The sequence below is a fragment of the Oryzias latipes genome, chromosome 9, assembly GCF_053564925.1.
Source record: "Oryzias latipes strain Hd-rR chromosome 9, Olatipes_Hd-rR_3.1".
NCBI classification, from domain to species: domain Eukaryota; kingdom Metazoa; phylum Chordata; class Actinopteri; order Beloniformes; family Adrianichthyidae; genus Oryzias; species Oryzias latipes.
Genome location: NC_136245.1, coordinates 29217624 through 29239384, shown reverse-complemented (window position 1 = coordinate 29239384; position 21761 = coordinate 29217624). Strand labels below are relative to the sequence as shown.

Here is a 21761-nt window from a genome sequence, read left to right as displayed (position 1 = left end):
ACTTTGCATTCAGAGGAGCTTCACCTGTTTTTTAGACATTTTTCACATTTTGTTCTCGTCGTTGGTTTATTTTTGAACGTATAAATTTTTATTTTGGCTCTACATGTTTTATTTTATTATAAAACATATAAACTGATTGTCAATTTTTGCAGAATAAAGGGAAAAATGTACCACCTTTTTTTTGGACAGTTTCAGGTTCTTTGTAGATTTATTGTGTCGAATAATCAAAAATGTATCTGTAAATAAAGAAGCTGGGGTTGTACTAAAAAGAGGGATAACAAGCATCGCCACAAAAAAGATAAATTCATAAAGTAAAGAAGAAAAAAAACCTTAAAAGACCCTGAACTAGTATGGGTGCAATGAGCTGCAGGACTCTGAAAACTCAGCAGCTGACAGAGAAGAACGAATCAAAAGAAGACAAAACTATACCTTTTAAAAAATAATGTTTTAATTGTAACATAGTATGTGGTTTAAATGACAATGACAATAAATAATGATGCCACACAGAATGAAACTCAACTTTTTAAAGTTTTTACAAAACAGTATAAAACATTATCCACATAATCTTAGTTTAAATATAAGTTTAAAAGAAAAAATACGATCTATAGATGATGAGATCAAGGAGTCAGGTGGAGAGGAGCGCAGGTAGAAAATAAGGCCTGTCTTAGTCTTCCTCAGGCAAACAGACATGCTGATTTCCGAATGGAACAATCATCACACACTCATTTAGAAAGAAAAAGGATTAAAAATAAGTGAAAAGACGCAGAATCTGAACCAGCAGACACTTTCAAGTTCTTTTGACTCAGTTATGGAACTCCAGTTAGTTAATACAGATAATTTAATGTTAATATTTACAAAATACATAAACCTCAGAAAATGATCTTTCAGAGAAATGTCCCTGTGATTTATTCCACTGTGCAAAGCTGATGCCACTGTCAAAAGGAACATTTCTGCCAAGTGAAAGTGCTGAAGTGATTTGACAACCAACTGTTAATGTCCTGTAACATTCACCCCCTTATTATATGATCAAGTCATACATTTATTTTTATTTTGTGCGTTTTTATGATGCTGTAAATACCCAAGTGTTTGTCCTCTAACTGCATTCCTGAGGAGTTTAATCAATAATTAAAATTGGGATTATTATGTTTCCTATTTGTTATAATAGATGACAGATTGCGGCATCACTATGTTAAAACTTTGTTCCTCAGCTGTCCCTCAGTGAGGAAAACAGTTCCTCCCTTTGTCTGCACTTTATGAAACTCTGAGAATACACATTAAAGACCCACTCTGATGAAAATTGTGTTTCTAGTGTTTTTAACATGTTTTTTGTGACACTTTTCTGATGATGGAGGACATATATCAGCAAAATTCAGCGCAAAATTACATTTCTGAGTATTTCAAATCATTGTGAATCAGGAATAGCCAAAGAAAATGCAGAAAATATTGTATTTGTTACATAGAAAGTACACTGGGCAGGTCACACCCTCTGATGGATCCACTTGTAGACAAATAGATCCACGTCCATTTCTGTTTTCCTCCTCTGAGCTGGAATATGGCTCAAAACTGTAGGGCTGACTAGCTCCAATATTGGTCGCCATTTTTATTGCACTGGTAATGTTAGGTTGGCGTTGTGAGGGGCAGCAGGCAAGCCAGATGCATCATGGGAAATGGGGGTGGGCTTGCTTTGCGCCAACAGTTCCACCCACACAATTTCTGATGAACTGTAGAACTACATGTTTTTAAATTTTGGCTAAAAATGACATAACCAATTAAAAGACCACCGGGAACGCTTTGAAAATAGATCAAAGAATGATCTGAGTGGGACTTTAAGTATAAATTTTGTCCCACTGTGAGGAAAAACCAGTTCTCTTCTTGTGTCTGCACACAATGAAATGTTGAAAATACACCTAAAGAAACAGGAAACTTGGGAACAAGGAGCTCCATCATCCCCAAGTATGTTCTTGCGTCGACAAAAATCTGCATCTGCTCGGGTTTAGAGCCACCGGTTAACCAGCAGAGTTAAGGATTTCTGTTTCACACCTTCTGTTTTCGTGGGCCGTTCAAGCCCGTCTTTCAGGCCCTCTGAGGTTCAGACCGGATTCACTCGAATTTTTCTATTAATCCAGTCAATGTAATTGGAGACGCGTGTGTAGACCCCAGGCTTATCTTTCTCCCCGCAGCCGTCTCCCCAGCTGACCAGGCCCATAAGAGTCATCCTGTTCTGGTTCCGACAAACAAGAGGACCACCAGAGTCTCCCTGTGAATAAAAGGAGGATGGGATGGTTATAAGAAGTGATATTAACAGTTGGGTTTTAATGAAGGTGAAAAAGATTCCCACCTTGCAGGCGTCATCCTTGCCTCGGGTGTCTCCGGCACAGAGCATGTTTGATGTGACCGTGCGTTCAGACAGCACATCTGGAGTGCATCGCTCTTTGGGCCACAAGCGGACGTGTCCTCTTTTAACCCGCTCGGAAAACTCTGGAGAAACTATAAAATAAAGACAGTTTCATTCAGAATCCCCAAAACACAAAACCAGCAGAGATTTCCATTAAAGCAGGCCCACACCGCCCCCTACTGGTATCTCAAGGAATGTACAACCACTTCACTTCTGACCACCACAGGCTGAAAAAAACACAGCTTCAGCGTTTGCTTACATTCAGAGCTTTTTCCATAGCCAGAGATTTCACATTCAGTCCAGTCGGGTAGCTCCAGCCCACGGTCAGGCAGGCACGCTGGAAGAACCTCTTCAGAGTTCACAGCACACAGGCCAATGTCCGTTTTCAGCTTCAAAATAGCTGCAAGTGGAAGGAAAATCAGAGTAACGCATTGGCAGCTGGTAAGATGAAGTGTGAGGGATGACGCAAACATTTAACGAGTCTTTGCTGCCCACTTATTCTTTCCATGTTATTGCTTTGAGGTAAAAATATGCTAACAATTTTTTTGCTTTCTTTTCATGAAAACCTTTCAGGCATGTTTTTTATTTGTAGCAGCAGAAACCGACTGCAAGGACTCGATTGTTTTTGCAATTCTTCCCTTCCTACAGTGCCTTTGAGCAAAAATATAACCCTGCCACATCCCCAAAAATTCTTTAAAATCTCCACACACAGCCAGTACCCACTGAAAATGAATTGTGGACACTTTAACTCCCCCCCATCTCTCAAAAAAAAAAAAAAAGATAAAAAAATGATTTTTTTTTAAAGAAGACATCACAGCCAATGAGTTATATCACTAGAGGAGACATCACGTGGTTCCTCATGGGAGGAGAGTACCGCCATCTTGGTGAGGTCAAGTAACTGCTGCAGTGAATGCATGTGAACACATTTTTTGCATAATGCCAGTTCATCGTACGGGTTTCAACTGCCAAAATCAGAAAAATGAGTCCATGAAGGAGGAAGGTATATCATTTCACAGGTAAGTATTTTATTTTTTTTTCTTTTAAGGCTGCAGGGGCTTCATTAATAGAACACATGTTGACATGCATGATGCTGCAGGGCTGTTATCAACATGCTGCATGATGTACATTTATTTTGCTGTCAATATAAATGTACATTTTATTTTGCTAAACCTGTATGCAGCATACTAGGCTATTTATACAGATTTATACCTTTCTGACTCAGTGACTGAGTCACGTTTCCAATGGACTCAGACTTCAGGAAAAAGTGGATCTTGGCTATCAAAAGAGTTAACCCAGATGGATCACTGTGGTACCAACTAGAAATACAGTCTGGCTGTTCAAAACATTTGTGGAAACAGATTTTGATAAGAGGCCAGATTGTTTTTTTAGGGTAAATCTATTGTTCACTTTTGGACTTCTTTTGATTATTATTATTATTATTATTATTATTATTGTTAATAATAATAATAATAATAATAATATATATATATATATATATATATATTTATTATTTATTGACTTATTATTTATTTATTATTTATTGTTTGTGTTAGGAATAATTAGAAATAGAATAGTTAGAAACTCCCTTTTTACTATTATTACATTTACCTATACCTTTTATTACACTAATGGTTTAAACTTAATTCACTGAGCATGTATTATCATCTCAAAATTATATTGCATCCTAAGACAGCACAAACAAGCTATTGTCCTCACAGTTTCTCCTCATCCTCCCTTTTCAGTTTTTGTGTGTTCTGGTGTTTGTGCTCTGGCAAATGTCTGTGGGAACATCAGAGAGATCTGACACTTGAAGCTTTATGACCTTCAAGTATCCAGCCTGCAACAGCATGTGGGTGGGTTTTTCACACCATAGATCCCCAGACCATCTTTTGAATATGTAAATGTCAGGTATATATACCAAGCCCTTTTCTGAGTGTCTTTGTTCAGACCTGGTCCAGACCTTGTGATCCTGTTCCTCTGTCTGTAACCCTGCGTACAAATCTGTGCTGTTTTGTGCGGAGTAAATCTACACTGAAGCTAAGTAGCCGTCTCTGAGTCATTATTCATTCATTTCTGTGTGCTGGAAACTGAAAAGGGAACGAACCAACCTAATATTTTTATTAATACAGTCCTTTCTAGAAAATCCAGTTTCCTCACAGTTTGTATTGACTTACGATTGATTTATTAATATTATTATTATTATTATTGACTTATTGTTGGGTTTTTCTAAATAATTTAAATTGCATGTCAAAGAGGTCTAAAACTTCTAAATGTTTAGAAATTAATTTTAAAAATTCTTTCTAATAATATGTTTATTTGTAAGAAGTCCTGCAACAATGCATTTTCATTCAAGTTTGACCTTTTAAGGCTGACTGTTTCTCTTCTTTAACAACAACAAATGATGTATGTATATATATATTATATACATAAAATATAATATATTTATATATATGTATAAATATATTTAAATCTAAAAATATATACAGTTTATAAAAGCTACTTAGACACCACTAAAATCAATGGAAATCAATGTCAAGTGGGCGTCGTCGACCTCACCAAGATGGCGTCGCGCTCCGCCACTGTCGGCCAGGCTTCTAAAGCGGGCGTGTCTCCTCTAGTGATATAATACAGCAGTAGAAACTAGCCAATAAATGTGTTTCTAAAAGAAGTTTTAAAATGATTATTTCCCACACTCGCCACCAGCTTACAAACCTTCTTGGAAAGAGGCATCTTGAATTTTGTAATAAAAAAATACCTTTAGTCAGCTAAACATTTTAACTCCTCACACAATCTGACATACAATATTAACACATAAGAAATGTGGCCGAGGTTTAACAAAAATTCTTTGTTGCCAAGAAAATCAAAACATTTACTTTTGCCAATTCTTCTTAAAATGACATAGACCTGTTCCAGAAGACCATAAAATAAAATAAAATATTTGCTATGGAGCAAAAACCAACAGAAACATTTTGAAAATAAGTCTTGTTTTTTCTTCATGAATTTGTCACGTGCAGCTCTGATCAGGTAGGCAGGGGCAGAGGGGGTGAGTCAAGGCCCTGAAGCAGCCACCATTTCACTGACGATAATCCAAAGAGGACCATGACAAAATCTATTTTAAACCTAAAAATGGCGGAAATAAAAACTAAATACTCACCGATGTCGTTGTCGTATGTTTCACTGTCAAACTTCTCATGAATCCACAACTTTTCAACTTTAAAAATCTGCTCGCTGTTGGAGTTCTGCGTTCGAAATGTTCGTCCCAAAATTACCTGCAGAATTTCAGGCTTGTCCCTGAAAAAATAAAAAGGAGGGAAATGTGTTAAAATGTCGCCTGACTATTTTGGGATGTGCTCTGAATTAATTCCTACTTCTCTTGGAAGCAGTGCGCGGCGGACAGCACCCAACAGGAGTCGATGAGGACTCCTCCACAGAGGTGGAAGTGTCTTTTGTGACGGGGAACGTAAAAGTTGATGGCTGCCTGCCAGGGCTGCTCTGTGATGTCACTTCCTCTGCCGCCGAATATGCGAAAGGCCGGGCGGCTGAGGGTGTTATCTAAACGCTGGCCACATGTTGCTGCAGAAGAAGGAGATTGCATGAATTTCTGAGTGTGTGGCAAAAATTGTTGTAAAGACAGCCAGATATTGCACCTTGGTTGTTATTTGTAGTGGGAGCTCGAGGGCCAAGAGTGGTGATGGTGGATGGAGCTCTTGCTGAAAAAACGAAGAGGACGTTTAGTCTCACCAAATCGTGATGTGTGTTAAGCCTTTAAACCTTAAATTAGCTTTTTAATTTAATGTACGGTGTTGATGGTGTGTGCACTCACAGCATTTTGGGATGTCACACAGCTCCCAGGTCAGCTGCATTTTCTTGTAGGTGTGACACCACGGGCCTGAATCCCCATCGGGATTCCTGTTGGTTAAAGGAAAGCCTTGAGTTATATTGCTACCTACAAGCTACCTTCACAGCGTGCATTCAAGCGGCCTTTTCCAATGAAAAGTTTATGTAAACATACATAAATGCACATTTTGAGCATCTGCCTTAAAATATCCTGCATTCACGCGTCGCTACACAAGTTTCTGCTTAAGTTTTTGGCCTCTACATAAAAAAAACATGCATCCACTGAAAGTTAAACCAGGTCGTACTTTGACCCATCAGGGACTTGTATTTGGTAGTGACGTATGGATGGCGTCCCCTTCAATTCATGGAAGTGCCAACCGTTTAAATATTGACCATAAAAGAGAAATGAACAATTGTGGTTTGTGCCCAGCCAAAATTGTAGGACACCAAGTTTTTCATGTATCGGAATTGAGCTGTGACAGAAAAAGCCTGGGCCAGATTTGCATCGCGTCGACATTTCACACAACGTGTCTTTCAACTGTTGGTGGTGGACATGCGCTAGTAAACAGCAGAAAAAGAAAAATAAGCCCCTTTCCTGCTTGTCCAGTGTAAACACCATATGCGAAATGTGCGTTCCATGCCTGGTGTGTCCGTAGCTTCAGACTTTTTCCAAATGCAGTTTGTGCTGACCTGCAGAAATTGTGGTTGCTCAGCCCCAGATCCAGCGCATTTGACTTCCAGGCATTGTTGCGTTTGCGCCTCACGGCGGGAGCATCCCACGGAAGACAGGCGGAGCCGCTTTTAGTGACAGCCGCTGTTCCTCGGTACGACTTACCCAAGCCCTGCACGCACTCTCTGTTCCTGTCTGCCCAAAAACACAAAAGGACGCTTGTGAGCATGGATTCGGCCAATCCACAGTGTCTGTTTTCTGGTAAACGTTTTACCTCCTGAACATTTCGGCAAAGAGCAGAGCTCCCAGATAACCTGGGTGCCCTTGTAGATGTAGCACCATGGAGCACTGTCCTGATCAGGGTTCCTGAAATAAAATAGAAACAATTGTTTACAAACAGATTTTTACACAAGTGCACATTTTGCTCTTGATAATTCTTTTATGACACATTTGCTAGTCTTAGCTTTATTATTCTTTAAATGTTTATCCTGGGGCTGCACGGTGGCGCCTTCTTGCCTCACAGCAAGAAGGCCCCCGGTTCAAGTCCCAGCTGGGGGACCCAAAACAGAACATCAATGGGGGACCTTTCTGTGTGGAAATTGCATGTTCTATCCATGCATGCATAGGCTCTCTCTGGGGTCCCCAGCTTCCTCCCACCATCCCAAAACATGCTTCATGGGTTCATAGGTTGATTGGTTAATCTAAATTGTCCGTAAATCTACTTTTTGCATTTTTTTTTCACTCACACCTGCCTCTCATCCTATTTCTCTGGACTCCAGCCTGTGCAAAACCTTGGTTCACGTGTTACAAATGATAGCTTTAAAGCAAAGTCCCCCTCCAATTATAAAACCTGCAATAATATCAGACTATGACATCCATACTGCATGTCTTTTTTTAAACTGGAAGAAAATTATCCTCCTCCTAAACCCTTTTTCCACAAATGTTGTAGCCCACATGCCTGCAGAAGTTGTGATTCCCCAGTCCAAGGCCGCTGGCGTCTGTTTTCCTCGCCGTGAACTTCTTTCCCCTCAACGACGTGGAGTTCCAGTTGATGCACTCCTCTCCTGAGTGTGTGACGCTCAAGGTGCCGCGGTAACCCTCACCCTTACCCACGATGCACTTCTCGTTAGAGTCTGTGGAAAAAAAGACAAAAAAAACCAGGAACACAGTTATTTACAAGTCTGATGCCCCCCTGCTGATGTATTCGAGTCTTGTCCCTGAACATAGAGAAAAACAGGCGACAAAATGCAAAAAAAATTCTTAAGTAATAGAAAACAAAAGCTCACAACTAACAAGATTTATATTCTAGTTTTACAAGCAGCGGTTTCAAACTATGTCCAAACATAAATTATGGCCATATTAACTCTTTTTGCCAGAATCTCAGTGATGACTGGGTTTGGGATAATTATCCCAGGGTGGGGTGTCCCCAAAACCATAGAAACAAAAACATTCATATCCCTAAATGTCTTTGCATCATTTATGATGCGTGTATTTTTTCTTTCCAAGCCACAGAGCGATGAAATCAGTTCTGCTGTCTCAGAGTCAGACTGTGACCTTATCAGGATTCATGAGCAAGCTTTAATTGGGTTTGAATCACAGACCACCACTTTATTGGTTTTTACTTCAGCTTAAATACAAAGACAGTCTGAGAGCTGCAGCTTCTCTTAAGATTAGCTGCTTTTTTTTCTCAGAAAATGTTTTTTTTAGTAGTGTTTTGGCAAAATAATAGGACATTTATAAGAAAGCAATGAAGTTTTACAGGTTTAACTGTAAATTTTGTATTAAAAACTGTCATGCTTTCCTCATTCATCTTCAGAAAAATCAGCAACTGTCTCTGAAATAACACTGACAAAGGTAATTATACATAAAAGCTTACTGAAAAAAACATGAAATTAGACGTTGCTTTTACATTTTTTTTGTCATTTAAAAAATATTTTAAAGTAAAAACTTTGAAACAGGACAGGAAAACATAAACATAAAGTTTTGCTGCACAACCTTTTGATGCAGTCACTGCAATCACCTGCCAGCAGTTGTTTTGACACACACCTTGTGAGCAAACTGCCCCAAACTGTCCCAGATTTGAAGGGTTTCATCATCAGATTAAAGTCTTTTATGTTGTTTTTAGTCCAAACCAAAAAAAAGTGTTTTTTTTCTAGGACATAGTTTCTGCAGAGCGACAGTGGGTCATTAATAAAATTCACCTGTGAGTTGTGGGCGGAGTCGTAGTCAGCTAATTTTAATGCCCTCTGTTCAAGTTATAGACCCCCTGATCGTCAAAACAGCCCAGACCATAACAAGACCTCCTTTTCTCAGTGGAAAGTATTGTTTTCTTAATTTGTCTCTACTTTTGTGTCTTTCAGCTGCCAACAAAATCCTTTTTTTTCCCCAAAGCTTTGACCTTTAATTTTTTTGGGATCCTTGGTGACACTTCCTCTTATCAGTTTCTTCAGTTTTCTTTTTGCGGCCACATTCAGGAGGGTCCACTACAAGACACCCTGTGTCACATGGGATCCTCTCAATGCAGCAAATGTAGTAACAGGTAGCATAATGGCAGAAGTAATCTTCTTTCTCTTTCGGTTTTTCCCATCAGGGGTCGCCACGGTGAAACAACCTCTCCTTCGAGGATGAGTCGCATGGTTAACTTGGCAATGTTTTACACTGGATGCCCTTCCTGACGCAACCCTCTCAATTTATCTGGGCTTGGGACCGGCACAGAAGCAGAGAAGGGAATAGGGAGCAGCCTGGATTTGAACCCTGGTTTCACGGATGGAAAGCGCCGCAAACCAGCACGAGCTAAACCGGCTCCTTTTAATGGCAGCAGTAATAAGGATTTTAAAAAACACTATTTATTTTGCCATTTGTGGTGCATTTCAAACACTAATCAACATTAAATTCCTTTTTTCTAACCATACAGTGCACTTAAAATCCTTGGATTTGTTCAAAAATAGAAATTCTGGCTTGAATTCCGATGTGCCTTAATTCTGGTTGTGCTTACTGACCTCCAGTTTATTTTATTTTCTTCTTGTCTGCCATTCAACTGTTTATAAATGAGTTTATTAAAGTTCGAGTTAGTTTCCTTTCTTTTTAAATTCCAGTTACTTTGTAAAATGAAACACTTTATTTTCTTTAACCACAGAGCCAAAATGGAGAACTAAAAGATCCGCAGGTTGCACTCCAATCACCTGTAAAGTGCGTTAAAGGACACGGATTATGCTGTAACTGTTTTCCATAATATCAAGGATCCCATTTTTTTGCTCTTTCTCTAGTTTTTTTTAACATTTGTTAAGAAATAAAAAACAATATCTGAGGACATTTTTAATTGATTCTTCTCTTTGTGAGTTTATATATTTCAGTTTGTGTATTACTATGTGTCAGAAGTACTCACTGATCTCACACTGAGCCCCCTTAAAGCCTTGTGGACACTGGCAGATGTAGTCAGACGTGTACACAGATTCCTTACAGGTTCCTCCGTTGTAGCACTGAGACGCATAGCAGTCTGGAAAACACACAAAGCGTTTAGTCATTCGAACGTCACCCAGATTCTCTGAGAAATGACCAAACAAGTTACAGAGAATTTAAAATGTGGCTTCTTGAAGAATGAAAATGAGTTTTCTTGACTCATTCTTGCTTAGAGCAGCCCTCCTCTGCAGCCTGAGTTTAAAGCCTCTTTCTGGAGCAGAACTACTACTTCCTTCCACCCATCCAGGATTTTATTTATTATTTCAACATTTCCCACAGTCTAGCAAAGGTAAGAATAACAGCACCCCCATCATTCAGGGAAACACGAGGAGAAATGGCCTGAAAATGTGGTTGTAATTTGGTTGAGCCACGGGTAATCATGCTTCACAGGATTTGTCAATGGAGGTGAAAGGGCTGGTCTGGCAGGAGTACTTCAAATAATCTTAGACTAAACTACACCCACTTGAAAAGCACCAAAACTCAGCAGCTTTTCAACAAAAATCCTCTGAGGTTGTGACAGCAGAGAGGAAGACTCAGCAAAGGAAGAAGATGATAAAACACTGAAGTTACACTTATAAAAAAAAAGAAAGAAAAAAGTACGAGACAGTTTTTTTATGACTATGGCTCAAGTCGCACTCACTGATGACGGGAACAGAATGACAGCGCTCTTGTCCTCTTAATGCACAATGACAATACTCCACACGTTGCCCCTTCCATCGCAGCCATGTGTCCCCATAACCATGCACTGCTGACGTTTCACTATCCACACACAGCACTGAGGAAACACACACATGGAAAATGAGCGAACAACCAAAACAAGCACAACGACACACACATTCATAAAAAGATAATAACAGATGGTGAGGGGTTAGAAGAAAATGATGCTGTTGATGCAATTAGTGACGAAGGTGGGATGAGTCTCACGGGGATTGTCAAAGGAAGGTGAGGACTTCTGGACACGAATAATCCAAAGCGTCTGTCTAGCGGGCTGCCTGGCAGGCTCACCTCTGTAAAAACGAGCTCCTCGCTTGGATCGGGGCTGCTCCGCCTAAAACACAAACGACCATGTAAGCACAGAGCATCAGTATGAGGCCTGAAAAGACTCGATTTTTTCCATAAAACAATGAAAAAGTGCAAGTCTGTTACAGAAATAAAACTTTATGAATTGTATCAACATGCAGGAAGAAATCATGTAAGATTACTTACACATGACACTAGAATACAGATAAAAGAACTAAAATACAAACATTAACTTGTTAATCCCCTGCAATACTTACATTGTCCGCTAGGCTGCAGCAGAGAACAGAAAGGAGAAAGAAAAGGTGAACAGATCTTGTCATGGTTGCCCCAGGTGAACTTTCACTTCAGGTGGACTTCAGTTTGCTGGAAACAAAACACAAACACAGCAGGGGATTAAAAATTAAAAATTAGGAATTAATGTATTTCAAGCTATCAAAACAAACAAAAAATACTAAAGAAGACAAACAAAAGAGATATACATCTATTCATAGATATATCAAAGTATAGATTAGTCACATTTTGATTGAAAAATTAAAAAAAAGTAGTGAAGATACATATGCATATTTATATATACACATCTAAATGATGGCATCATAATTATTCTTAATCATAAATGGACATATTTTGTACTTGATGATACAATTGTCAAAAAGAGTTTAATTATTTGCCAGAAAAAGAAGTGGGAGTAAGCAAATTTACAAAATTCCAGTTTTAAGTAAAATATTTTCAGGAATAAAAATCCTTCAATATTAGAGAATACTAATTAGATGATTTTAACCCTAAATTACTCTTGCAATTTGTCAGTATCCTAAATAAAAAAATGTTATTATCCAGTTGCTTACCAGAATATTGCCTCAAAAAAGCCAATCTAGCAGCCATATGTATTTGTATTTTTGTGCTTTCTCTTCATCCCAAAAGTATGTTACGACAACATTTGTATGGATTTTTAAATAGGTATTCAAGAGAAGAGGAAACTCCAGAAACTCCAGAAAAAGACAGATTTCTGTGCAGTATAGTAGTAGTAAAGTCATATAATCTAAGATGTCAAAGCTGAGATGCACATGGACATGCAAAATCCTATTGCAAATGTTGCAGGTAAGCGATCAATATTTGTCAACATGTGCAGAAAAACAGATTGTCTTCTTGTTTGGTTATACCTTTTCCTAAATGTCTATCATTTTGCTGTTTAAGAGAAACAATCTGGCAAAACTAAAAGCTATTTGTTAAAGTTTACATGAGTTCTCGGCAGAGAAAGGCCAACAAGTTTCCTCAGTTCTCTTCCCTGATTTGTTTAGATTCTCTTTTTGAGCCCTCTCTCATTAAGTTTATTCACATACAGATGCCAATTCCCCCTTGAAATAAACAGAGAGTGGAATATGTTCATCCTAAAAACATTAGCGACCACTTCAAACAATCCAACCAGGATTCTTAACCTGATAAGATTTAAGCTCCAGCAGAGTGGAGAAAAATGGAGGGTATGTGTGTTACATGACGGAACAGCTGTTTCTCAGTAAAGAGTGAATAAACATGAATCACCATCTGAAGGGGAAAAAATAGGGGGGGGGGGGGGGGCTGCACCCATTTGACCAGAGAAACAGAAAGGAAGAGTTTATTGCAGCTTCAAAAACCACTTTAGGAAGCTCCTTTGAAGGAAAAGTCCATCAGAGATGAAGAAGATAGGTCCTCACTGACTCACTTTCTGGGGTTGACTGATCTTATGAAAAGGCTTTGTGTTCTGAGCCATCACAGAGGTAAAATAGCTGCGTCTGCAGCCACAAATACACACAGACCCATGCTCAGAGCTCACACAAAGGGCTCAGGACTGTGGAGCTAACCAGAAGTCAGAAACGGTTGTACCCTGCAACCTTTTCCTTGTCTGAAACCCCCCTTAAGCATGCAACAGACACACACTCACCACCAAAAAAGACAGGTCTGCAAACGAAAAGCTGCCGTTCTGAGCCTCCCCTCTGCCGGCCGAGCCTCACTGACAACAAAACAGCAGTTTCCTTTGTGTTTCCTTTGTGCAGCTATTCAGCGTGGTTCAGTCTCCAGCCGTGTCAGCTCAAAACATGTGTTTCCTGTTAAAACACAGGCAGGGCAGGCTGGAAGGGGCTCTCTGCATCGTCTGTAGTCTGTTTTCCATCTTATTACGAGCAAACACACAACCTACTTTCTACTTTACAATTTGCTCGATTAATTTATCTTTATACCAGTTTTTGTGGTAATGATTGATATCCATATTCTTAGCACAACCCAAGATTCTTTTCGAACAGATATTGTTGGTTGCATCGCACAAAAATTTCATAATGAACCTGAAAATGTACCCCCCCCCCTGCAAAAGTAAAAGAAGTTCCGATCAAATTGTTTTTATGTTTTACAAGAAAAGGTTTAACATGTGGAAACAAAATAGAAATGTTTAAATCCACGATCAAATCAAAGACAAGTTCAAAACAATGTGAAAAAATTTCATAAAAAAAGAGACAAAGCTCCACTGAACAAAAGTTCCAAGGCTTTTTTCCAAGAGCAATCACAATTATGTTTTAGAACCCTAGTTATTTCCAAGCTAAAATTGTTTGAATCATTCATGTTAAAATTTTCAATGAAAACAATCCTAATGAGGGGTGTCGGTTCCATTCCTGCATCACTGTAAAAATCCCAGGTGATTGGCAAACTCAACGGTGAGTTCAGGGACTAAAATAAAATAAAAAATCAACATCTTAAAGAGTCACCCTAATGAAAATTCTGTTGTTGTTTTTTTGTTTTTTACAGGTTCCTGTGGCTTTTTTCTGATGAGGGAGGAATATATAAAGAAAATTCGGCTTATTTTCTTTAGACAATATGTTGTGAATTTGGAGTTTGAAGGTGTGACAAACTGTAGAAGCTACTACGGCCAGCCACAAGCTTCCTGCTCCGCTCCACTAGATTCATGTATGTCTGTGTTTCCCTCGTCTGAGTTGTCTCTGCATTAAAACTGGTTACTTCGGATATTGCTCACCATATATCTACTGCACCGGTAATGTTCGGTTGGGGGTGTGAATGATAGGGAAGGGGGCGGGCTTACTCCACACCAACAGTCCTGCTCATGAATTTCTAATGAAGTGCTGCCGCTCTGCAGAAACTATGTCTTACAAAACGACAGTTGTTTTTTTTTTAATTTCCTAAAAATTGCATAATTATAATTGAAAGACCACTGGGAATACTTTAAATATAGATGAAAAGATGATCAGAGTGGGACTTTAAGTCAAAATGTAGAAATTTTTCTTATTTAAGACGATTTTATTTCATCTAAACTGGGAATTCTAAACGAATTTTGATCAAATCTGAAAGCAAATACTTCAGCTCCTCATGATAGAAGCTTATTGGACACCAGCAATGATGGGGTTAAGGCTTTTTGTGTGCTACACCCAGCCTGTTCACAACTGTAACACATACAACCAAGTATGCAGCCTGTGTAGAGGGAGTGTAGTTCCTCCTGTTAGTAGGTCAGATATGAGTGGAAGAACCACAAACATCTTCAGAGAATCTGAAGCCAGACTATGAATCATAATAGCAGGTCTAAAAGTGCAGCAGTTCAGTGGGGCAAACACAACAAAAGCATGCAAACAAAAGTAAACAGAGCTACTCCTGTCTCAGGAACAGGTCTTTAACAGGGAGATTTGTGATGAGTTCTCAAAAGTGTGATGATGGTGTACTGAGCGTGTAAATGGATGTGAGACATTTCTCTCGTATTGTGACCGAACAGAAAAGTCAGCAGGACAATAGAGTTGAGGCAGAAAGCTGCACTTTGCTGCTCAACTCAAATTACAGTTTGAAGTGGATCCCTGAGCCTCCCCTCCTCATTTCTGGTGTCAGCATGGACGATTAAAGGGGCCCAGCTGGGCTCCAGATCTTAGAAAACATGAAGGAACGTGGATGCTCTGCGTGACCAGCACTGCAAAAAGTCCAACCTGGATAGATGTCAACTGTGTCTTTGCACATATGTCAGGTTTCACAGCTGCTTTCAGGGGAAATCTGAAAAAGTACAAGGCGACTTTTATAGAGAAAAGGAAGCAAGAAGAGACAATTAAAGAAAAGAAATAAGGAAGTGATATTTCTATGGGGAAGTCTGCCGTCCGTCTCTGTTTTAGCCATAAATATTTGGACGTTTTTGTGTAACATTATTCATTTTTTCTTCCAATATTTGGAGGATTGTGAATTCTAAAGCAAATTTGAGTGTGAAAATTCTGTATCTACAGCTTTCATAACACCTTCAAAATACTTTTTGGGATTACTTCCTAAAAAAAGTTGTAAATTACTTTTAGGTTGTTTTTTTTTATGTCAGTCAGAGAACCAGTTTCTCCAGAACAAAGATGAGCATTGTTAGTTGTTGGCATCAGGAAACAAGAGTCTCTAACAGAAACTGGCTTTTATGTGAGGATATGAAAGGATGTGGAGAAGGATATTGCCATGAGAAAGGAAGAAATCCAATCTCAGAGGTCAACAGAGTAAGAATGAGTAGTTCTGAGTCATCCGAGCTTCCAGGACTGCAGACATGAAGGCATTGTGGGATTAATAGCTTGCTTTTATTCCAACTAAAGGTGTTTTTTCAAAAATCACAGAGAAATTCCCAGCAATACAAACATTACATGTTATCAGCTGTTCCCACAGTCTAATTAGGCAAACTTAAAGGCCTAAGCCGCTGATAATGTGAGTCAGAAACCCAGCTGAGCGCTTAGAATGAAGGTTCTGGATCTGCTTTTTCTAAGCTCAAATCGGAGTGATGGAGAAGCTCAGAGCCTGACAGGAGGAGGGTTACCTCAGGATCACCCTCTCATCCTGATTCTTCTAGTACAGGGGTCTGCAACCTGAGGCTCCGGAGCCACTCTTATCCTCTCCATTTTGGCCCTTTGGCTTTAAAGAAAAATGCTATCAATCTGAATTAATATTAGTTCCATTTTGTCATTTATTTTTGATTTTTTTTAACCAATCCTTACATTACTCCACTAAATCAGGAGGCATTGAGAACGTTACCATTCCTCCAAAATCAACGCACATCAAATAACTTTGCAAGATGATGGTAAAAAGTTTGATCTATTGTCAGAGTGGTTTATCATTACAACACATTTAAGCTCATATTCTAATGTCTAGTTGTTATTCAGCTGCAAAGTTCTAAAATCATGATTTCAAGTTAATCTACTGCAGCAGGGTGCATTTTATTTTGAAAGGAACTTTTATTTGATGCTGTCAAAAGTAATGGGCCTATAATAAAAAAAAAATTGTAATTCGATTATTGTAAATAGTTATAAGCTATATTTTAAATATGAATGGTTTAATGGCCACACAAAGATTTAAAAAAGAGTTTTTTCTAAAAAAAAAAAGTGCGGTCAGACTTTGTGACTCTAAACAAATTCCGATAGTGTTAAAGGTTGTAGAATATAAGTAATGATGCTAAAATAAATAATTCTATGACAGCTCAGTAAAAAAAAGGTTATATTTATAATACACATCACATACATAGTAATGTTAGACATTGTTGTTCAGGTATCTTTGAACAAACATCTATTTTTTTGTTTTGTTATTTTGCGTTTACATTTTTTGTCTAATAAAGATTCTGTCCAAAAGATAATTATGAAATCGGCAGATCTACAGTTTTCATTTTCGTGCTAAATGAATACAAACTGCTATAAGTGTGGAATAAACGCGCAGTAATCAGGCGCGATGGTCTGTCGGAAGAGGAAACAGCAGCGACCAGAGGAGAGAAAACGGTTCTTACCGGGTCTGGTGTCGGTATGAGATGTGGTTCCGTCCAAAGAAGTCTCAGGTTTGGATGGGGATGGTTCTGGCAGCTTTTATCGGACCGCTCCGGTCCCGCAGGATCCTGTAGGGGAGGGCCGACGTGACCTCAGCCGTAAGCGCGTTTTACAGGGCAGGAGGATGACGGTTGCGCGAGCGCGCGCGCACGCGGGGGAGGGACCCTAGCAGCAGCAGACCAATTTTAGGAAGAAATACATGTCCAATACAGTTAGTCCTTAAACTATTGTGTCCGTCAGTCAGTCAGTCAGTCAGTCAGTCAGTCAGTCAGTCAGTCAGTCAGTCAGTCAGTCAGTCAGTCAGTCAGTCAGTTAGTCAATTTCTTTATTTAAAAAAAAAAAAACACCGTTTAACTTTTCACACAAAAGCAGATTAAATGTCACCATGCTTTGATTACCCCCAAAAATTCTTCAATGATCCCCCGTTCAAGACAATAAAATAATCTGTGTGTACATTGAATAATAATTCAACAATATTGTAAAATTATTGGCAACAAGCAAAAGAGAATCAGACATAGTCACAGGGTTATTGTTTATTTTGGATCTAAATAAAGACAACATAAGCGTCAAAAACTATTTTATTGAATAATATTGAATTATTCTGTGATCTTTCCCCTCTAAAGAATTTCATATGTGATAGATAATTTGTTCATTTTAATCCTTAAAGATGAAAAGTGTCACATTTATTCATTGTGTGGTTTTGTTCTGACAGGTGTTAATTGAGATAGTGTTTACGGGGCATCTTTGATGATGGGGAGAGACTCTGTGTCTGGCACCAGAACTAATTCATCCCAACCACAACCCCCCCCCCCCCCCCCCCTCCACCACCACCACCCCCCCTTTGTTCAACCCATCCCTTTCCTCAGGAAATCCGCCTCAACAATAGAACTAAGGTGGGTTTTTTACACGAATATTCATGCCAACCGCTTTGTACAGCAGTGAAACCCATATGGTATTACTCAGAGTGCATCATTTTAGCATGTAATGGGCGTCACTCTAATTTGTGTCTGTTTTATTTCACTTTTCTTCACAAAAAAAGGATACCATGCAAAAGTTCAGATTATTTCTAGTTGACGAACCAAGAAATCTCCAGTTTTTTTAAGTTTAATTTTTTATTTTTATATTAATTATTGACATGCTGATTGACAGACCTTCATAGACTAACTACATGGACAGGTAAATCTGATTCGCCCATTAATAAAATTTACCCCCAGAGACAGCCAAAGCCCTAACTGCTTACCTCAACAGCTTTACAACAACTAACATAAGAGCAGAAATGATAGTATTTGAAATACTAATCAAGCAAGCCCTGCACAATGGAATTACTTTTGTAAACTTAATTTCAAACTTTTTTGCATAAGTTCAAGTTCACTAAAGAAGTCATAATGTAAGAGACCTGGCTGAATGGCTGCTCTATGTATCAGTTGAACATGTGCTCCAAATCTAAAGAAAAAAACCCCATCAAGACTCTTATTATGAAAAGCCAACATCTATGATGGTAAGAAGTTCTATTATTTTCTATAGAGTTCACCCCCCCCCCTTTTTTATACATGAAAGCTATCATTTAGAACTAGTTCAAACAGAAATTATTAACAACAAAATAAGTGTGTTGGGTTCATACTGTTTGGGTCTACAATGCTGAATCACCCCCCCCCCCCCCCCCTGGGAAAAAGTAAAAAATAATACAAAGCATTTTCTTTAAACAAGCATATAAATCTACCAATATTAACAAGAATTCTTATTTTAAGAAAAAAACATTAGACACTAAAGTTTTCTACAATTAAGATTATTTTTGCTGTTTTAAAATTGACGTGATTTGATCATCCTTTTTGCAAAATAGAAAATAAGACATTTTTTCTTGAAACTAGAATCTTATTTCATATTTCTAAGATTCAGTTTTTGCAGTGTAAGATGAAATGCAGGAATTTGCTGATGTTGTTTTTGGTTCTGTTTGTCAATTTTTCCATTTGTACTTTTAAAAACACAAATGAATGGGGTTGAAAACAAACTGTAGCTGTTGTAAAATGTCTTCCTTAAATATTAAAGGAATTAATTTATATTGTAGAGACAATTAAGAATTAGAATATTTTGGAAACACAATGTGGGTTCTGTAGTATGTAATTAGGGGCTAAATCTGTATAATCTGAGGCTTAAATAAATAAATTATACACAAAATAAATAAAGCAAAAACTGTTTTTTTTTCCCGTGTCACATTTATAGCCCTATTTGGTGGACCGCTGTCTTCTCTGGGGGACGTATCTCCTTCTGTTTTCATAAACAGGAAAATCTTCCATCCTCCTCCTGAACTGTCCAATCTGATAACACCGTTCTCACAGATTACACCACAAAAACATCACAAACCACCAGAGTCTCAGCGTTTAGAGCAAAGCCCGGTGATGCTTTCGATTCCGGATAAACACTTCCATCTAAGAATAGCCTCCACAGCATCACTGTGTGACGCTGGAAAGTTTGAAGTGCCTCTTCTTCCAAAAAATCCAGCATCTTTCAACCTAAGACGCAAAAGAATCGATGGGATGACGTCACTGAAAAAGAACCTTTGACTTCAGTTGAAACCAAAGCTCTTTATAAGCAACATCCTTACTGGTGAGTGTTTAATACATGAACATCCTACAAACAAATTTGATGGACATCTCAAAAAATTGGAAGATAATCAGTAACGATGCTTCTGTTCAAATGTGTTTTTACAAAAACAGGTTTTGCAAACGCTTTGAAATCTAAGATACTCTAAACAATATCTCTGTCTTTTGTTTTGATGAGTAACTGAAGGGAGATGATTACAGATGTATATTTTAAGTGGTACTGAAACGGAGTTAGAGGCTGACTCAAGCGTTACTCTTATTAAAAGTCTTTAATGTGTCCAAACTGTTTCTCTAAATATTTATGACTGAAATGGCAGAAAATGATAGATCCGAGCGCACAGGAGTGATGGAATGTTCAACCACTCTGTTTTGGTGATGATCTGCTTTTATTCCAGAGGTGAACAGATGAATGAAGACATTATTTTTTACTATTTCCTTGCAGATCAACCAAAATCCACAGAAAAAGCTTCAATATTAAGATGTCTTTTTGGAAATTCAGGGATTTATTGTAAAACTTGAATTTTATTATGACAGACAGAGATTTACTGTACATCTTGAGAAAACCGCTGTCAGCTCCGGACTTTCCGGACCACACTTGTGGAAGTGTGCAAACAGGAAATAAATGCCTGTTCTCCTATCATCATTAATCTAAATTAAATTACCAGAAAAACAATCTATGATTTGCTCCTACCCTTGGTTGCGGACCCTAAGAAGCCTATGAAGCCCATCTGCTGGACTATTTAAACATGTAGTTGTCGAGTTAGATAAGCTAATTCTTCCAAGGGTTCTGGTACATCGCCTGTCCGTCCAGGGGGAGGATCCTACGTTTTTGTGGACACCCCTGAGGTTTCTTCTTTTGATTTATTTCATTTTCAAGCCAGTTCCTACTTCCCATCATCCCTTTGTTTACACACTCTCCCACTAGCTTACAGCCCCTCACAACCCCAACCTAACATTACTGGTGCAACTAAAATGACGAGCAATACTGAAGCTATCCAGCTGTACAGTTTTGAGCCAGATGCCAGCTCAGACATACATGAATCTATTTGTCTGCAAGTGGATGTATCAGAAGGGAGCAATGAGCTTGTGACTTTGCATTGCAGGTTCTGCATCACAGTTACCGGTACAATGTTTTTCCTATTTTTTCTTCTTCTCCTGATTCACGATTTTAATGAAGAAATACCCAGAAATGCAATTTTAAGCTTGCGTTTTTCTACACACTGTATGTCCTCCATCAACATAAATTGTTACAAGAACGTGTTAAAAACACAAAAAAAACGATTATCATTGGAGTGGGTCTTTAACTTTACAGAACAAAAACTGTTCCTTGACTTAAACACCTTTTTTTAAACGAAACCTTTGCAAATGTGTGCCTAAAATGACTGATTATCAACCAGAAATGTGGTCCCTAAAGATATATCTAGGACCTCCTGCTCAAATTATTTTTGACAACAAACTTGGCTGTTTGTGACCTAAAACAACCTCAGTGCCTGTATTTGTCAAACGGTTTAATTTAACATATCCGAACAAATCACCTAAACATCACTTCCTCAGGTGAGGGTTCCAGCAGGGAAAACAAACAAAAGGTCCAGTGAAGATCACTTTTGTTTGAGTTAATATATAAATATATCAGCAGAAAATTTTGGAATATATGTTTTGTGAAGGCAAAATAATACAGCTGCTTCAAAATCATCAAAGAACACTTAAAGAAAAAGGTTTTATTTTTTACCAAATATAGATAAGTAATAAAAAAAAAGAAAAAGAAAAAATCACATGTTTTTAAGCCTTTTTATAGAAATAATCGATACATAAGCTGCTTTGAAAACTGCTACTAAGACTATTTAGTTTGTGCAAGTTAAGTTTATGTATTTCAGGTGTAATTTTAAAAAATCAGGAAGCACTTGTCCTCAAAAAGGGTTTTATTTAATCTAAAAAGAGGGAAAAGATGATAAAAAACGATGCTAAGTACAGATATCTCTGTGGTTAAAACA

General features: G+C 38.2%; 1 protein-coding gene across 5 annotated transcripts; it reads right to left on the bottom strand.

Annotated features, from left to right (window-relative positions):
• Nucleotides 1-426: 426 nt before the first annotated feature.
• Nucleotides 427-17304, bottom strand: plat (plasminogen activator, tissue). Of its 5 annotated transcripts, none has more exons than XM_011478843.4 (15): nt 17134-17304; nt 11639-11744; nt 11286-11409; nt 11002-11136; nt 10288-10398; nt 7861-8035; nt 7177-7268; nt 6923-7097; nt 6219-6304; nt 6043-6105; nt 5764-5968; nt 5550-5686; nt 2655-2795; nt 2339-2487; nt 427-2257 (listed from the first exon to the last, which is right to left on the bottom strand). In XM_011478843.4, the coding sequence occupies exons 2-15, from the start codon at nt 11699-11701 to the stop codon at nt 2090-2092; spliced, it is 1824 nt and encodes a 607-aa protein (XP_011477145.1). In that variant the 5' UTR covers nt 11702-11744; nt 17134-17304; the 3' UTR covers nt 427-2089.
• Nucleotides 17305-21761: the final 4457 nt, after the last annotated feature.